Genomic DNA, 19,651 nt, shown 5'->3' on the forward strand with positions numbered 1-19,651 from the left:
GTACATTTACCGAGATAGTTAAGTTAATCAGAATCAGCATGTAGGTAAGTATAAATTATGTGCGACAAGTACGCCAATCAAACAATGTGCGTAATAGCAATGTATATTTTCAAGAACGATTCAGTAAATCCCAACTTGAAAGTATACGCGATTAGTACGCACAAATCGTGTATATTTTCAAGTAAAATATAATTTTTTTTCACTTGAAACTATACAGTGCTAGTACACTATGGGTGCGTTCTGGCCTTGTATAGTTTCAAAACACGCCACGGTGTGCGATGAACTGATGAAATAAAAACGCTCATTTCAGAATATTTCAATAAAGTTAACATTAAAAAAAAATGTGATTGGTATGTAAGCGAAGCACCTGTAAATGGTACAAGTACCTACCTAACTACAAGAAGACAAAAACAAAGTATTTGACTAATTAACTAAATAAGCCAGCTACTTATAAAAATAAGTACCCATAATAAAATTGCCATTAAAATCGTACCCGCAACCCATGCCTCCCACTCACCACACCACTGCACATACGGCGCCATTCAACAGGTACCGGTCACGAGCGAGACGGCACGAAAACAAAACATTCCGATACAGTTCCCACCGCCCAGCCCTGCGAGTTAGAGCGAGATAGCTACAGTCTGCGCGTACGCTTCAAAAGGACACCCCGGGATATAGGGATCATTTTTCAATTTATTCCACGTTGATCGTAATTTCTCGGCATAACGTGTCGGGACTCCATCCGGGGCAGTCCTCGCCGGGAGTTTCAAACTATAGTGTTCGAATTTTGAAAAGTTAATTTTTTTGTTAATTTTGTGGTGTGCCAGTGTTGTGATAAAATGCCGTGCAGTGAAGATGACGACTCCCAAACCGGATTCATGTCTGAATCTGGACAAGGATTATCCAAGGCGGAGTTGCGAAAGGTGATTTTCTTTGGATTTATTTTTGGTGGAAAAATGTGATGTGTTTTTTGTGAAAGTTCTGTTTAAATATATTTTTGGTGTAGGTGTAATATGTGCGAAAATAAATTTTAAACAAAGTTGGACTAGAAAATATTTCGCCACTGAGTTTTCTTTTGCGCAATTTTAAACTGTTTCATCATTAACACCCCATAGTTATTCGCTGGTGGACCATGCACATAGGTCTGTGCCAAAGTTCGCAACAACTTTCCTTCTTCAGTTTTTTAACACATCAAAAATAGAACTAAAAAAACATTAGATCCCCGTACCCCCGTACCTTCCTCCTCTAAAAAACTAGTTCCTATGATATCTAGATAAAGCTATTTGCAATAACCCTTGCATAGTTGCAATAAACATATTACTATAAAACTTACATAGTTGCAATAAACATATTACTATTACCCTCTCATCTGAACGTTTTTTATAAGCGCAATCTTAGATTAACAATATAGACGAAGGTTCGCATTAAATTGAGCAATATTTGTTTATAACAATAACATGAATATTTGCAGACGAACAAACCGATAATGGAGAAGAAGCGGCGCGCGCGCATCAACAACTGCCTCAACGAGCTCAAGGACCTGCTGCTCGACGCCATGGACAAGGACGTGAGTTTACACAAGCTATAGCTATAGTTGATCAGTGAGGGACCCGGGTTCGATACCGGCTGGGGTAGAGTGTGGGTGTTGAATGTTTGGCAAGTGTGATATCTCCGACCATATTTTGAAATGATGAAATTATGGTTGAAACTCTTCAGTTTCGGAGGAAGCCCATGGCTTGCACTGGACTATTTACGGACTGTGTATCTGTGTGTAAAAAAATCATTTTATTCTTATGGGAATCTTATATGAAATCATAATAACAGACTGGTAAAAAGATTTCATTAAAACAATGCTAACTACAGAAAAATACAGCAGAAAACATACATTCATACAACGTTTCTAACCTTCATTTCCTCTTTCCAGCCAGCTCGGCACTCCAAGCTAGAGAAGGCTGACATCCTCGAGCTCACCGTCAAGCATCTGCAGACCCTACAGCGTCAGCAGCTCGCAGCCGCCATCGCCTCAGACCCCACCGTCCTCCATCGCTTCAAGTCTGGCTTCGGAGACTGCGCGGTGGAAGTCAAGAAGTATCTCAGCAGACTGGCCAGCGTACCAACCGGCCTTCGACACAGACTAGGCAACCATCTGACGTCATGCATCAACGGAATTGAACACCTCAACCCGCCGCATGATTACCCGCAAATGGTACCAGATCCTTTGAGGTTAGAAGATGAGAGACCTAGTGCGTTTAGATTTGTCAAGAACCTCAAGACGCAAAGTCCACCCCTCAGTCCGCTGTCCTGTGGGTCCACCTGTGACTCGTCCACCGAGATGGAGACGCCTCCGAGACCCGTGCAGACGTTCCCCTTCCCCACTCCCCCTAGCAGATCAGCCTCAGACCAAGAGTCCAGCCCAGAAACGCAGAAACCTACCGTCTCCTCAACGACCATATCACCAGAAACGCTAAGACAGGAAGCGGCGAAGAAAAAGTATATGGAACCGCTGTCGATAGTGATAGACGTGGAGAACTACAAGATTGGCATAGATGCGTCCCCGAAAAGGGCCGTCGATTACTCCATACGGCAGAAGCTGAAAAGATCTGTGGTTGAGAACTCTGGACCGGCTCAGAAACTTTTAAGAATAGACCCGTTACCGGAACGGATATCCGTACCGAAATCTATAGCCCAGATCATTCCAGAACGGTTAACCAGGTCCCCGGAAAAGACTTCCGCCTTCGAAATCAGATTACCGGAACGGTCCGGATTACTCTACTATCCGGAACGGAGGTTAACCATGCCCGAAAGCATACCCTCTGTTAGTGAAAAGCCGGTTCTTCTGGCTAACCCTAGAGATTATTCCGTTCCAAGGACGGTTATTAGTCATACGGCGGCGTCATTGGCTCAATCAAGTGTGACTAATGAGGAGGCGAAGGTCAAGGAGAGGGAGGCCGACACTAGTTCAAGGTCACCGGAGCAAGGCCCCAGCTCTGACGTCTGGCGACCTTGGTGATACATTGTATTGTATAAACTGTTTTTAATGTTAAGGCAAATGATAGCTTTATCACAGCTTTAAGTGTTTACCGTAAAGGTACACGGTTATTTAAGATTTTTTTATAGAAATATTATTAAAGAGTAACGTTATTTGGATTTATTCTGTGCATTTTATTCGTGTTCTCATTATCTTAGATTGAAAAAGTAGACAGCTTTGAATAAATAGTAATTTATTGGCAAACATCACAATCCATATATTTTCAAGCACTCTTGCAAAATTATTCTAAAATTAAAAACTAGGGAGTATTCTTGTTCAATAAATATTAATTCAAATTATGTATAATACAGGTAGGTATAACCTGTAACAGTTAAATAAATAAAATCAAGTCTTGATGAGATCACTAATAGCAGGTAGTTATAAAAGCCAGACCGGCCAACGAAATCTAAGAATAAAACTAATTAAAACTAGCACAATCGTGGTCTAACTTTACATATATGGACGGATTGAGTCACAAAAAATATACCAATTTTTTTAGCCTTGCATTATTTTTAGTCTTATAAAAATTTATTAGACTGTTTACTTTACCTCTAGCGGCCATTTAGACAAAAAATGATAACGGTTTTCCCGCAATTTCTTTATAAGAAAATAATTAGCCACATACTTTTTAGCACAGTACAAAATAGAATAGATTATAGAGCATCAGAGGGAGCCCCGCACTACATTATCTGTGGTTACTGTACCTGGTTATACGCATAATGCCATGCGTGCGCGGTAACATTTCTAAACATTATTTTATTGAATTATTATAATTTAAAATCAGTCTTTAAAAACATAAAACTTTAAGTAACGTTAGGTATTATCTAGGAACGCAAAACTATTGAACATTCTCCATAATACTCAGATACGCCGTTAAGGCCTAGTTTCATCAGACTCTGTTAGATCATTAACACCCCTGTTACATTATACCAATGGATTAGTTGTTGACTTTTGAGTACTTTTGACACATCTGTCAAGGATTCAATATGTTTTTATTTTATTTATATTACACTTACAATGAATCATAAGTGTTAATAATCTAACAGACTATGGTAAAACTAGGCCTAACTCATTCGACAAACAGTTGACCTACTAGGATTGCAGCGTTACTCCAAACATAAAGTCACAATAATAAAAAGCACCACAACCACCCTAATAAAGCAGAGGAAGGACTTAAGCATAAGTGAATTATGCTTAAGTCCTTCCTCTGCTGCTGCAGCTTCTGCTCCAACACGGCCATCTTCTCCTGGTGCTTGGCCGCCTCCCGCGTCAACGCCTGGATGGCCGAATCCTTGCGGGTTACACTTACAATGTAGCGGGGGTGTTAAGGATCTAACAGATTATGGTGAAAGTAGGCTTAACTCATTCGGCGGCAAACAATTACCTACTGGTACTGCATCCCCGGTTGCTCCAAAGACAAACTCACAACAAAAAGCACCACCAACCACCGTCATTCACTTATGCTTAAGGAAGTCCTTCCTCTGCTGCTGCAGCTTCTGCTCCAGCACGGCTATCCTCTCCTGGTGCTTGGCCGCCTCGCGCGTCAGCGCCTGGATGGCGGAGTCCTTTCGGGCGACTGCTACTTTCACTCTGGGGACAAAGGAGGAATAAGTATAATTAATTGGTTGAGGTAATTAATAATAATGATGACGATTCTGAAGGCAGAAAATCTAATTTTTGACCTGTCAAAACCTTAATTTCTTTGTTTAAAATTCGACTCTGTTATTTATAGTTTGAGAGCTTTAAAATTAGAATTTCTGCCTTCAGAATCGACATCAATGCTCTAGTATCGTTCTTGGAAGGTTGTGACGACATCTTTCCGCGCTATTTGAAAGATATAATAATAATGTCAAAGCCGTAGATCCCGCAAAGAGGTGCCCAAGGCGCCCGATAGATGGCAGTGCCATTTGATTAGCGGCAGTATCTGACTGCCTCGGGTGTGGGTGTGACATATGTAGGCATACATACATAATGTACATTTACATTTCTACATTTTATAGGCCACTTCTTCCGTGCAGACAATCAAAAGTATTGCAAAAATACGTCGGATACAGCCTACCTTCTCTATGTATTAAGGCTATGGAAAAGTAACTTTGGTGGCCATGTACAGTCAGCTGCATAAGTCACTATACACTTTGGTAGGTACCTACCTTGTCAAATTCACTAACTGCATATTAATTCATTCAGACATTGACGGTTTGCTAAGTAGGTAGTTTGACAATGTACATATGTGTATAGACTGTATAGCTACTTATGGATCTGACTGTACTATGGAAATTGGCGTCCTTATTATTTATTTATTTATATTTATTTATAGACACTTTATTGCATACTTAAAAAATAACATACACAGACAAAATACAAAATGAGAAGAAGTTAGTGTACACAAAGGCGGGCTTATTGCCAAAAAGCAATTTCTTCCAGCCAACCCTTGGTTGGTGGAAAACTCAGGTAAATTTAACAAAACTCTTTTATACAATAATAAAAAAAACAGTAAATGCAGACATATAAGTAACTAAGACTACTTTAAGCATGTCCAAAATAAACCTATAAACTAGAATTAACCTACCTATTCAACCTACTTAAATAATAATATAAATACACATATACCTAAGAGACAAAATACACTTAATATATACTGGCTATATTAATACATACATATACTTACTTACATAATTATAATTTCCAACCTAAGGTTTGATAATAGTGATCCTTTACGCTCTTTTTAAAGGTAGCAAGCGAAGGTGATAGTCGTACGTTCACGGGCAAGGTGTTCCACATACACGCCGCCTTCACAGCAAACGAGTCACTATAAGAAGCAGCGTTACGATCAGGCACACTCAACATCTTGTTCTCTGTAGATCTCAACGCTCGGCCGTGGGAACATAGGAATGAAAACTTAGATTTGAGATATTGGGGGGAAGAAGGGTTATTCAAAACATTGAATAACATGTTGAGAATGTGAGTATTCCGGCGAAGGCGAATTGGGAGCCACTTCAATTGAGCACGATACTCAGAAATGTGATCGTACTTACGTAATCCAAAAATGAATCGGATACATAAGTTCTGGAGACGTTCGAGTTTGTTGAGTAGCTCTTCAGTGAGGTCAAGATAGCTTACGTCAGCGTAATCGAGAATTGGGAGCAGTAGAGACTGTGCCAGCGTAACTTTAGTGTTAAACGGTAGGAAATACTGCAAGCGTTTAAGAGAGTGGAAAGATGCAAAAAGCTTCCTGCTCACAGCATCAACTTGGGGAACCCAAGAGAGAGTGCTGTCCATGATCACGCCGAGATTTTTTACTGAAGCCACATATGGTATGTCCGATTGGTCATACCTGACCCTCATCGCAGCTGCAAAGTCAATCTTGCGTAGCATTCTGGAGCTGCCAAAAACGATTGCTTGTGACTTAGTGGGATTTAATAGCAGACCAAAAGATTTCACCCACTTGGAGATAATCTCCAAATTGGTGTTAATGAGGCTAATAGCAGAGTTGAGGTGTTCTGGAGGTGCATTAGTGTAGAGCTGGAGATCATCCGCATATAGGTGGTAGAGAGAAGTGAGTTTATTGGCTAAGATGTTTATGAACAAAGAAAAAAGTAAAGGAGAAAGAACGCCGTTATTTATACTCCTTCTTGCTATACTGTACTGTACGCCGTAGATGCTAAGACGTACTAGGCATAAAGCTGGTGCACCTGCTCCTCGTGAGTCCTCCTCGCGTCCTGCATCTCTCTCTGCAGCCGCCAGCTGCCGCTCCACGCGCGCGAGCAGCCGGAGCGGACCTCTTCTGCGCGCTGCTCTAGTTAGTCATATACAGGGTGCAAAATGGTATACTAAGCCCTACACCCTGTATATTTGCTCAAGCGGCTTACTATAACGTTTTTTTAATATCCTGCTGCCGCTACACGGGTTTGTTATCGACGTAGGTTGTCAAAAGAAACTATATCGCTATTCGCTATAAATACGGCGCTGTATTTGGCGGAACGCGCATTTAACGCAGTCGACGTCGATAACGAACCCGTGTAGTGGCCGCTGTTACACTATCTGTTGGTAAATGGCTTAGGTTCGCTCTTAAACCGAAATATGTGCGCACTAATCAGTTACAGCGACAGAACAGTGATGAGGTGTCACAACAGTCACACTAGCTAGCCGCTAAGCTACGTACTTGGCATAAAGCTGGTGCACCTGCTCCTCGTGAGTCCTCCTCGTGTCCTGCATCTCTCTCTGCAGCCGCCAGCTGCCGCTCCACGCGCGCTCACAGGTAGAACGGACCTCTTCGGCGCGCTGCTCTAGTTATAGTTGCTCTAGTAGCTTACTATAACGTTTTTTAATATCCTGCTGTAGAAATGTCATGTCATGTCACTATTACTATTCACCATATATACCTACGGAGCTGTGTTTGACGGAACGCGCAATAAACGAGTTTATCGACGTCGATAACGAACCCGTGTAGTGCCCGCTAATACAGTAGGTATCTGTTGGTAAATGCCTGTAGGTACGCTTTTAAACCGAAAGATGTGCCCACTAATAAGTTAGAAAATCTCCCATTATCTAAGTGACAGTGAAGCGGTACGTAGGTATTAGGCATAAAGCTGGTGCACCTGCTCCTCGTGAGTCCTCCTCGCGTCCTGCATCTCTCTGCAGCCGCCAGCTGCCGCTCCACGCGGGCTCCTTGTTAATTATGTTGGTTTTCCCTTGAAAACGAACAAATGACAAACCAAATGTGTGGATTTGACAGCTGTCATAGGTGTCATGCTATGTTTTACACAGCATAGTGACGGTGATACCGTATCACACTAGCCGCTTTGCTACGTACTTGGCATAAAGCTGGTGCATCTGCTCCTCGTGAGTCTTCTTCATATCTTCCATCTCTTTCTGCAGTGACTCAAGCTTGCCGCTCCACGCACGTTCACATCCGGAACGAACCTCTTCCGCGCTCTGCTCGAGTTAGTTATGTGTTGTAGTAGCTTTCTAATCTTACTATAAAGTTTTTTAATATCCTGCTGCAGCTACACGGGTTCGTTATCGACGTAGATAATTGTTTCTATTTCGTTATTCGCCATAAATACGGCGGAGCGCGCATTAAAGGAGTTTATCGACGTAGATAATGAACCCGTGTAGTGGTAGTTGATACACTATCTGTTGGTAAATGGCTGTAGGTACGCTTTTTAAACCGAAAGAAGTGCCCACTTACCCCCACTTTAGTCTGAGGATCCTCGTTTTTTAAATAAAGCACCTTCGCTTCTCCATAAGCCGATCATACGCAATTACACTCTAATCCCGTATCACACTAGACGCTATGGTACGTACTTGGCATAAAGCTGGTGCATCTGTTCCTCGTGAGTCTTCTTCATATCTTCCATCTCTTTCTGCAGCGCCTCCACTTTCCCGCCCCACGCACGCTCACAGTTAGAACGAACCTCTTCCGCGCGCTGCTCGAGTTGGAACGTTTTCTGTAAGGAATTAAGAGGGTATAAAAATAAGGTATGTAAGTAGTTTTTTGGCATACAAAGTGGCGCCTCTAGCGAAAATAATGATGAAACTTTTAATTTCTCATACATAGCGTGACAAACACAAAACACTGGAGCACGGGGCGCTAGACGTGACAAATGTTTTGTGTCGCCCTCACTTACATTGCGTGGCATCGAGAGTACGAAGCAAAACTTGTGTCACGTCTTGACGTGCGCGTCTTACGACCCGTGCTAGGTCATCTGAAGGGCTAGTACGGGGCGCATTTAAGACGTGACAAAATTTTTGCATCGCGCTCACTCACATCGCGCAGCCTCAAGAGCTAGCGCGACGGAGAACTCTTGTCACGTCTTAACAGCGCCCTGTGCTACAGGGCCAGGTTTTGACACCGTGACAAAAGGATTGGCTAGTCAGAATAGCGTCGGGCGCTGAGTGCCTAGGGTGCTCCGTACATATACAGGTTTGTTATAAAACGTAGAGACTGAAGAAAACTAAGGATAGTAGCAACCTAAAATTTTACATCTCCAAAATGTTAGTTACTTACCTCAGTTAGGACTTTGTTTCTCGTCTGCAATTGGTTGATTGTCACCTCGAGCTCCGCACCTGCAAATAAAGTCTTATTACAAAAAATCCAATACGCTTTGTAAATAAAACAGCAAAGTCCTCAGTTTTTCTGAATCTGTATTCAGAATTTCAGACATTTCAGACTAGACCTCAGTTTGCTTCACTCTGTACTCATAACACTAATCCTCACTGTGTACTCACACTAGTATGCTCCGTTTCCGCTAGCTCGTCTCATGTTGTACTCACACTTGTCCTCGGTGGTCCTCACTCGCGCCTGCGCGTCCTGGTAGCGGCTGCGTCTCCGCTAGCTCGTCTCATGTTGTACTCACACTCCTCGCGTGTACTCACACTTGTCCTCGGCGGTCCTCACTCGCGCCTGCGCGTCCTGGTAGCGGCTGCGTCTCCGCTAGCTCGTCTCATGTTGTACTCACACTCCTCACGTGTACTCACACTTGTCCTCGGCGGTCCTCACTCGCGCCTGCGCGTCCTGGTAGCGGCTGCGTCTCCGCTAGCTCGTCTCATGTTGTACTCACACTCCTCATGTTGTACTCACACTCCTCGCGTGTACTCACACTTGTCCTCGGTGGTCCTCACTCGCGCCTGCGCGTCCTGGTAGCGGCTGCGTCTCCGCTAGCTCGTCTCATGTTGTACTCACACTCCTCATGTTGTACTCACACTCCTCGCGTGTACTCACACTTGTCCTCGGTGGTCCTCACTCGCGCCTGCGCGTCCTGGTAGCGGCTGCGTCTCCGCTAGCTCGTCTCATGTTGTACTCACACTCCTCATGTTGTACTCACACTCCTCGCGTGTACTCACACTTGTCCTCGGTGGTCCTCACTCGCGCCTGCGCGTCCTGGTAGCGGCGTAAAGTCGCCTGCTCTGTTTCTGCTAGCTCACGGAGCTCCATCTCGTATTGCTCCTTGTTCCTCCTGTTTCAAATTGAGAGTATACCATTTAAAAACATAACATAATCAATTTATCTATATTGCGCAACAATTAATATCTATCTCGGCCCAAATGGCATGGTATGGCATTGCATTTATAAACGAATGATAAAAGGGGCTTCGGAGCGCATACTTGTTGCAGCAAACCAATAGTGGCTAAGCGGCATAGCGAGCACCTATGGCGTCGACGGGTTTCGACACACTCCACCCGCGCCTCACCCCGCACTTACAAAGGGCCCAATCATCAGATTTCTAGTATACCTAGCAGGCCTACTAAATTCCCACGGGATAACTTTTTAAGGCGAAGCGAAGCGCGCGGGAACATTAGTTTAATATAATTCACAACAAGTATCGCTAGGTGGCGTTGACGGATGTGATTCTACATCGCGGTATGGTTGTGTTTCAGTCCTGCTTTTGTATTAGCCATACACGTTGTTACCATTACCACGTGCTCATAATATGAGTAGGGTAGGTACCTAGGATATATTTTTTGTATATAGAACAACGTGTATAACAACTATTAGTTATACTGATATACGGTGTTCTATTTTATGTATCAAAGAGGCAATAGTGATAATTATGTTTCATTTCACTCAATCTCAATCATTCATCTGTGATCTTATCCTTTCGCTCATTAATTTCAACGGGGAAGAGAACCAATTGAACTTTGGCACAGTGTTTTCATCCTAACTATCCTAACTAATATTATAAATGCGAAAGTAATTGTGTCTGTCTGTCTGTCTGTTACTCTTTCACGCCAAAACTACTGAACGCGTTTGAATGAAATTGGGTCTAGACCCTGGGAAAGAACATAGGCTACTTTTTATCCCGGAATTCCCACGGGATAACTTTTTAAGGCGAAGCGAAGCGCGCGGGAACAGCTAGTTATATATATTTTTTGTCTGTCATTCTATCTCTTACCTCAAAGCATCCTGCAGCTCCCGCCTCCCCGCCTGCGCTTCAGCCTCCATGCTCTCTATAGCCTTCTCAATCTCCCTGTCTCGCTCCCTCTTGTGTTGCACGCCTATCTCCGTCACTTTCACTTTGAGGGCCGCTTGTTGGGACGCTTCGAACTCTTTCTTGTAGGTTTCGAACTCTTGCTCGAGTTCGATTCGTTTTTGTTTCATTTCTTCCTGTGAATCGGGAAGTGAAATGAAATGAAATGAAATGAAATGAAATGAAATGAAATGAAATGAAATGAAATAGTTTTATTTGCACGAAAAGTGGTACAGTATAGGTGTTTAAAGAGTTTACATTACAATAATATAGGTTCCTCACAATTCACCTGTTAAGGCATGCAAAAATTTGTCACAAAGCTATACACTATAATTCATGTTAATTTTAATGTTAGGTAATTTACAGTTATTTACGATATTATAAATGTAAGTTAGTTTTATTAGTTATTCGATACAAATATGATTAAAGTTAAGGTAATCTTCGATGGAATAGAAACATTGATTCACAAGCCATTTATGCAATTTATTTTTAAATATGATAAGGGGATGACTCTTCAATGGCGCTGGTAATTTATTATATATTTTAATTAACATTCTGTAACAGCTGCGCTGGCAAAATGTTGTTCTACATGGGGGGTACACTATTTTGTTTGGATGACGAGAATTCTTTTTTGTGTCATCATACCATGTGAACAAGGTTCTATGTTTGTGAGCAAAACACGCCATTTCGTAAATGTAGAGACTCGGCAATGACAAAATATTCAAGTTTTGGAACAATGGTTTGCAAGTGTCTCTAGGGGCTGCACTGCAAATGGCCCTTATACACCGTTTTTGTACAATAAAAACTCTATTGATGTCTCTGGCGTTTCCCCACAGTATGAGTCCATACCGCAGAACTGATGCTACATAGCCGTGATATGCTGTAAGTGCTGTAGACTTATCAGCGGTTTTTTTTAGCCTGTGTAGGGCGTAGACAAAGCGGTCTAATTTGTTACAGACTTTTACTATATGCGGAAGCCATGTACATAACTCATCCATGATTATGCCCAAAAATGTTGTAGAAGTAGTATTTTCAATAATTTTATCGTTACATTTTAGTGTCATATTTAGTTTTGTCATTTTGTTGTTTCTGAATTGTAGATATTTTGTTTTGTTTTCATTAACTTTTAGATTGTTTGCACTTAACCAGTTTGTCACCTTATTAATAGTAGTATTTATATGATTTTCAAAATTAACAATGTCATTATTTTTTATAACTATGGAAATGTCGTCTGCGAATAATATACACTTATCATTTGTGATTTCAGGTAAGTCATTGATATATATTAGGAATAGTAAAGGCGATAAAATCCCTCCCTGTGGAACACCATAGTTATTTGTTTCGGGTGTAGAGCTGTGAACTACCAGCTCTCTGTTTTGCGATAGTGTTGTTATTTGCACTATTTGTTTACGATCCGATAAGTAGCTGTTTAGCCAATCGCGTGCTATACCTCTAATCCCATATTTCTCGCATTTTTCTAGGAGCACTTTGTGGGATACAAAATCAAACGCCTTAGACATATCGAAAAATACAACAGCTACTGGCTTTCCTTTATCGATATGCTCTACCACTTCAGTAATGAGTTGGAATCCAGCTAGGCTCGTAGATTTATTTTTTTGGAACCCATTTTGCTCTATTCTTATAGTGTTATGTTTTAACAAAAAATTTGTTACACGTCCTTCCATTGCTTTTTCGTATATTTTAGACAATATGCTTATAAGTGCAATGGGACGATAGTTGTTAATGTCAGCTTCGTCATCTTTTTTATGGAGTGGCTTAACAACAGTAAATTTCAAAGCAGTCGGGAATTTGCCCGTAGATAGAGAACAATTTATTAAATAAGAGAGTATGTCAACTAAGTAGAGTGCACATGACTTAATAATTTTTGTGTTAATTTGGTCAAGACCTACTGAGTTGGTCACGTTAAGAGATTTTATAATGGTCATAACTTCTTTGCTGTCGCAGGGTTTTAAGTATATAGAGTCATGAATAGATGTTTTCTGTTTTATTTTCAAATTGGTGTTTTTTGATTTAGTTTCGCTATCGATAAATGTTTTATTGAACTCTGTAGCTATGTCAAGTGGGTGGGTCAATGTTTTATTATTTAAATTAATTTTTTCTATATTGTTTTTTTGTTGATTTTGTCTGTTTTCTTTTATCAATGTCCAAACTGCCTTACATTTATTTTTTGAGTTATTAATAAGTTTTTTACTGGCCATTACTTGTGCTTTGTTGATACATTTTTTTAATGTTTTTGAATATGTTAAGTATTTACATTTATTTTCTTTTGTTTTACTTTCATAATACTTATGACGTAAATATCGACTTTTTTTGCATGCTAGTTTTATGCCTGGTGTGACCCATTTTAAGCAGTTGCGGTTTGTATTTATTTTAACTTTCAAAATAGGAAAGCAGAGGTCGTAAAACAGTAGGAACATTTCTTTGAACTCTACAAATGCTTCGTCAGCGTCTTTAATTTTGTATACGTGTGACCAAGAAAGTGAGCTTATACAATTTATGAATTTGTCAATGTTATCTTGGCTGTAGTCTCTTTTTTTAATATAGTAATGATGGTTACTTGCTTGTAGGCATGTTTCGGTAGGAAATGTCATCAATTGGCATGTGTTGTGGTCAGACAAACCGCTTTGTACAGTTTGCGATGATTTTATGTTAGAGATGTTACTGGCAATGTTGTCGATACAAGTTTTTTGTCGAGTAGGTTCCTTTATGTGTAATTCAATATTATGGTTTATTAATAAAGCAATTAGTTCTTTCGTCTCTTTGGTATTTTTTAAGATGTCAATGTTTAAATCCCCACATAAAACAATATTTTTTGTGCGTTTGGTGTTTAATTTATGTAAAAGACTTTCCAGTTGGGTGAAGAATGTGTTTAAATTTGATGACGGCGTACGGTATATACAGATTACAATACATTTAATTTGTGGAATCTCTATTCCACAACATTCAAAACATCTCTCGATAGAGAAGTCTTTCAGAATAGGAATTTGTTTTGTTTTAATCTCGTTTTTAACGAAAATACAAACTCCGCCCCGTTTTTGAGTTTTGCGTGAGTATGATGACGCCATTTTATAGCCTGAGAGATGAGCATTGCTTTCGCTGCCCTGCTTGAGAAATGTTTCACTTAGGCAGATTATGTCAGTATGTATGTCTTTTTTTTCGAGATCGCTAAGAAATATCTGTACTAGTTCACGTTTACCTAACAAAAAAATAAAAAAAATAAAAATAGTTTTATTGTTCAAGTAAAGGTACATATTGATTCAACATTATAGAAGTTACAGTATTACTATTACCCTTATGTACTAAGATATGGAAAACTTCCAATACCTGTACTAGATATAATCTGTATTACAGGTATCAGTGCCCTCCTTGGAATTGTTCTAATATAGGTAGGATGTAGTCGTTTTTTACATGTTTATGTACTTAATTTGTTTTTAAAGTTAGGTTATATTTTAGGTAGGTACCTTTAAAATTACATAAAAATGAAAAGAAAATAAAAAAATTATAATAATTTAGCATGCTTTGTTGTGTATATGTGTAAATGACTGTGTACCTATGTGTGTTAATGTATGTGTGTAAGTGTATATGTGTGAATGTGTAAATGGGTTTTGTTAGTATGATTGATTGTGTAAATTTCTATGTCAAAGTGGTCGACTGTCTTTCATCAAATTTACAGTGTTTGTGTTATCTAAGTAGTAATGGTAAGCAACTCCTCTGTTTCGATATATGACAGCTTCAACAAGTAGTTCCTGATGCTTCTACTACATTCTTGATACGGTGTGTCAAATATATCAAGAACTCCATTCAATCTGTTATACAGCAATTTACACAAAAAGTACTGAAAACGTTGTGCAAAAGTCGTTCTACATCTTTCAGTTATTGACACAATATCTTTACGACGTCTGTCTCTATTTGTGTTGGATGTATTGACACGCCTGTGTTGTAGAAGTACCGAGTGCTGTATGAACAACTGTCTAACTGTCAAAACTTCGGACTTCTGGTAAACCACCAGAGTAGGTGTTAAGCGAGGCAAGAAGTGGATAACCTTAAGGACTGCCCTCTGTGCTCGCTCAATTTTGATAAGGTGTGTCTTCGCTGCACCACCCCACACACCAATACAATATAGTAGTAGTGATTGGCATAGTGCAAAGTATATTGTTTTCATAACTTTAGGGGTGGCTGCAAATCTGATGTTTTTGAATATGCCAATTAACTTCCGAATGCGCGAGGACAAGACGTTTATATGTTCTCTAAAAGTGAGACCTTCATCCAATATTACACCGAGATATTTAATTTTAATAACTTTTTCTAGTTTCTGAGAGTTACAGTTACACAAAGATGGAATTACAGCATTAGTTGAACATAAAAGAGATTGTGCAGTTAGAGAAAATATTGAGTTTTTAGGTTGTGTTGTCGATACCATGGAAAAAGTCATGTATTTGGTTTTTTCTATATTAAGACTAAGGCGATTTAGACCAAGCCACTTCGTTATTACATTCAATCCATCTTGGGCATCGTTAAAAACCAAGTCCCATGTGCTTCCTCTAAACAGTACTGCTGTGTCGTCAGCAAACGAGGAAATGTAGCTATTTTTGATGTTGAGATTACAGAGACCGTTTATGTAGATCAAGAATAAGGTTGGGCCAAGGATACTTCCCTGTGGGACACCATATTTGACTGGGAGAGGTTCACTGATCTTATCGCTAACTTTAACCGTTTGAGTTCTGTCACTTAGGTAGCTTTTAAATAATTGTAGCTGGAGTGATCGAACACCAATGTTTTCGAGCTTCTCTATAAGAATTGGTATTGAGATGGTGTCGAACGCCTTGCGAAGATCTAGGAATACTGCGAGACATCTATCTTTTTCGTCCAATCCCCTGGCTATTTTCTCTGTTAGCTGTGATACGGCATCGGCAGTCGATTTACCTCGACGAAATCCAAATTGATTTGGTGAAAGTAGGTTGTTTTTTTCTAGGTATTGAATGAGTTGGTTGTTAAGGATTTTCTCAAGAATTTTTGATATTGTAGGTAAAATAGAGATGGGTCGATAATTGCTCAAGGTTGCCTTATCACCATCTTTGTGAATAGGAGTGATTACAGATTGTTTCAAAACTTGTGGGAAAATGCCTGTTGATATTGCAAGATTACATATGTGAGTTAAAGGGGCAGCCAAACTGGGTATGTTTTGTTTTAAGATTTTTGATGAAATATTGTCATTTCCTGATGATGCCGTATTCTTGAGAGAGTTTATCAAGGTGATTACTTCCGATAAGTCAGTTTCCAACAAGACAAATGAATTAGGACTGTGGTCTTCAGTAAATTTAGCATTATTGAATGGCGGAAGATCTTTTGCGAGATTTTCACCTACGTGCGCAAAGTAGTCATTTGCGGCATTAACAGCCTCGATTGGATCTTTAGTTATCAAAAGTAAGTCCTTGGGAGCAGATTTATTCGGCTTGAAACGAGTAATTTCATTAATAACTTGCCAGGTCTTTTTTACGTTAGTATTGCTTGCCATTTCTAGTATTGATTTTTCGTGTTGAAGCTTTAGCTTTTTAAGTAATGCATTACAGAAATTTCTGTATCTACGGTAAGAAATACTTAAATTTATATTATCTGGATTTAACCTAAGTTTTTTATGCATTCTGTCTCTTGTTCTTATGCATCTCAATAAACCTTCAGTGATCCATGGTTTCAAAGGAGTTTTCCTCCTAGTTAAGTTTATTACAGTTGTATTATTATTAATTATGGTTGAAATTGAATTTATGAGCATATTAGTAGCTTCTTCACAATCTGTACACTTCATTACATGTCCTAGGTCTGTTTTTAATATATCGTTTGAGATGCCTTGATAGTCTACTTTTGAGAACATAGTTTTAGATAATGGATTGTAGTGCGTTAGATCTATCGAAATGAATACCGTCCCATTGTGGTCTGTAAGACTATTGTCTATAATTAGTGTTTTTGAATTTAGGCGGGATTTTATCATGGCATGATCAAGACAGGTTTTATCTCTGGTGGGTATTACGTGTGCAGGGAGTAAACCATGACATGCTAGAAGTTCTAGGTATGTTGAGGCACGATCGTCAATATTATTGGGTATGATATCCAAATTAATATCCCCTGTGACCAATATTGTTTTATAATTTTGTAAGGAGCTTAATACATTATCTAAGGATTGAATAAATTTTTCTATTGATTTATATGATGGTGATCTGTATATGGAAATAAGGGCAACATTATTATTCAGTATAGTAACTAGACAGTTCGCGTCGCTGAAAGTTGGTTCATAAGATTGTGACGTAATGTCACTTTTTACGTAGACAACTACACCATCATTTTGTATGAGATTATTTTTTGATGAGATGCAAGTGTAGTAATCCATGTGTGGTAAAATTGAATTTGTAGGAGAGTTTAGCCAGCATTCTGTGAGAACAAGTACGTCAGGGTCAAGCTGCGTTCTATGTAACAATGTTCTAAAACCTGAAAAGTTACAACAGATGCTCCTTATATTTTGTGTCATAATTTTAAATTGTTTTTTACTATTAGTTATGTGTTTCAAACAGTCTTCAGGGTTGCATGTAATTGATTCAGATAATAGGTAATTATCGATGCCATCAATGGTCTGAATTATATCATTATCCATTAATAAAACAAGTATGAGTAAAAGTTCTTGAGGTGTAGTCTCTGTAGGTCATCAATGTATTTATGTAAGGCACCCAGTTTGATCAACCGTCTTATAGGTATCCTTAAGTGGTAGTGAGTATGTTTATTGAAATATAATTTGACAGCAGTTATGTGTTGATAAAGTGAGTAAGTTGAAGTTGGCAAGTAGGTAGGTATCTGGTGAATTAAATAGCTAATATGTTTATTTATGATGATATAATTTATTTCTGTTAACTGTATGTGTAGTACGTTGTATGTGTAAGGGTGTTCTGTGTTATTTGGTGTGCTGTTATAGTTGTGTGTGTGTGGGATGTGTAGGAGATATACATGCCTTAGTGTTTTTTTATGAATTTGACATATTATAGTTATACATGCAGCGTAACATATCTTAATATTACAAACAAACAATCTTAGAAGGAACAATACAAATACAGTACATAGTAGTCACTTAGATATAGGAATTTCTACAGTTTTCTTTAATTCGGTAAGATGGGCCTCGTTTCTCAACATAATATAAGGTTTTCCTTCTTCTTTCCGTATGTATATTCGTCCATTTGATGGCCATACAAAGGTGTAGTTATAAGTCTTCGAGAAATCACGTGCCAAGAATAACAATCGCTTCATTTTAGGTGTGAGTAATTCCGATATAAAGATTTGTTGCTTCGGGGCAGACAATCCTAGGTGAGCTGTGTTTATGTTATCAGTAGGATGGTTTTTGTTGTACTTTTTTACTGCTTCGAGAAAAAGAGACTTCGTAAGTGTACTCATCAGTTCAACAGAGATGGACGAGTGAGCCTGTTCTTTTTTTGACGGTAGCCTCTGCACATCCCTTATGTCCGATTTTTGAATAGGTAACTGTATAGTATCACATAGTGTATGGATGTAGTCGTATAGGTCAGCCTTTTTTTCTTTGGAAATTTTTGGTACATTTCGCAGTTCAATGCAAGTTTTTATTGACGCGATCTCAAGGTTCTCCAGCTTATTTTCCATGGATAATATCTGCTGATCGAGAACGTGGCGTTCCTCTTCGAGGCTCGTAAGTTTACACTCCATGTTTCTAATATCTTCCGATAAATGATTCATAGCTTTCTCTATGTCTTTGTTCGTAGACTGAATGTTTGTGTTTTGATTTTGAATAGCTTTCATTCGATTCTCAAGTTGATCCAGTCTAGTCGATTGGCTAGCCATCATTGATTTTATAGAGGATAGGAGATCCTCTTTAAAGGTACTCAGGTCACTGCATGAGTCATCGTCGCTGAAACATTTTGATCTTGGTCTTTTTGTTCTTTGAGTTGTTTGGCGTATGAAATTATTTGTTTCCAGGTTATCTTTAGTAATATCAGAGCTTGAAGCCGATAAAGTATTCCGATTTACCTTTGACTGCAGTAATTCTGATGGTGGTGGTGATCTCTGAGTCATTTTTAGCTTATTATATGGTATGCTTTAACTTTAATGGTAGAAGATAACCACAAACCAGCAGTGTTTATCCCTTTTCTTAAATGAATGGTAATGTTGACTTGTTGAGTTCTGCTAAATTAACAGTTCAGGCGCTTTGCAGGCACGCTCGTAACAATTTTTGGAGGGTAGTGCGCGTCGCTAGATTACGTATCTTGCTGGAATCTAGATCGCTAACAACACCATATTGACTATCACAATCACTTTGTTTCGTAAGCACTGACTTTAGGAGGTTTGATAACGAACTGTATGCACAATAACACTGGGAATAAGTATTTTTAATTATTATTTTTGTAGGAGCAAAACGTAAACACGTCTGGTCAGATCGGGGTGCGCGGGCGGGGGCAACAAACCTGCGATATTTTGATGGAAGCATGTAACATAATTTTCTTTACACTGAGGAGGGACGAAAAAAATTGTTTTTGTTTTGATTAGTCGGAGTGTTTATAAGTTTGTTTGTTACCATTTTCGTGATTGGAGTTGGGCTTGGCAATTTGCTATTTTGTGTGATATT

General features: G+C 39.3%; 2 protein-coding genes across 2 annotated transcripts in view; one reads left to right on the forward strand and one right to left on the reverse strand.

Annotated features, from left to right (window-relative positions):
* The first annotated feature begins 597 nt into the window (after positions 1-597).
* Positions 598-3,044, forward strand: LOC105398416 (hairy/enhancer-of-split related with YRPW motif protein 1). The gene is made up of 3 exons (XM_011570509.3): positions 598-923; positions 1,472-1,567; positions 1,925-3,044. Exons 1-3 carry the CDS (start codon positions 840-842, stop codon positions 3,008-3,010), a joined length of 1,266 nt encoding a protein of 421 aa, XP_011568811.3. The 5' UTR covers positions 598-839; the 3' UTR covers positions 3,011-3,044.
* Positions 3,045-4,230: 1,186 nt separating this feature from the next.
* Positions 4,231-19,651, reverse strand: part of LOC105398510 (centrosomal protein of 131 kDa) — a 36,701-nt gene continuing 21,280 nt past the window's right edge. The window contains exons 12-16 of the mRNA XM_048622480.1: positions 10,924-11,135; positions 9,875-9,987; positions 9,039-9,097; positions 8,336-8,478; positions 4,231-4,618 (exon numbers count right to left, since the gene is read on the reverse strand). Coding sequence (XP_048478437.1) covers positions 4,483-4,618; positions 8,336-8,478; positions 9,039-9,097; positions 9,875-9,987; positions 10,924-11,135 — 663 coding nt within the window. The 3' untranslated portion in view covers positions 4,231-4,482. The remainder of the gene's footprint in view (positions 4,619-8,335; positions 8,479-9,038; positions 9,098-9,874; positions 9,988-10,923; positions 11,136-19,651) is intronic.

This window comes from Plutella xylostella, chromosome 8, assembly GCF_932276165.1.
Source record: "Plutella xylostella chromosome 8, ilPluXylo3.1, whole genome shotgun sequence".
NCBI lineage: Eukaryota > Metazoa > Arthropoda > Insecta > Lepidoptera > Plutellidae > Plutella > Plutella xylostella.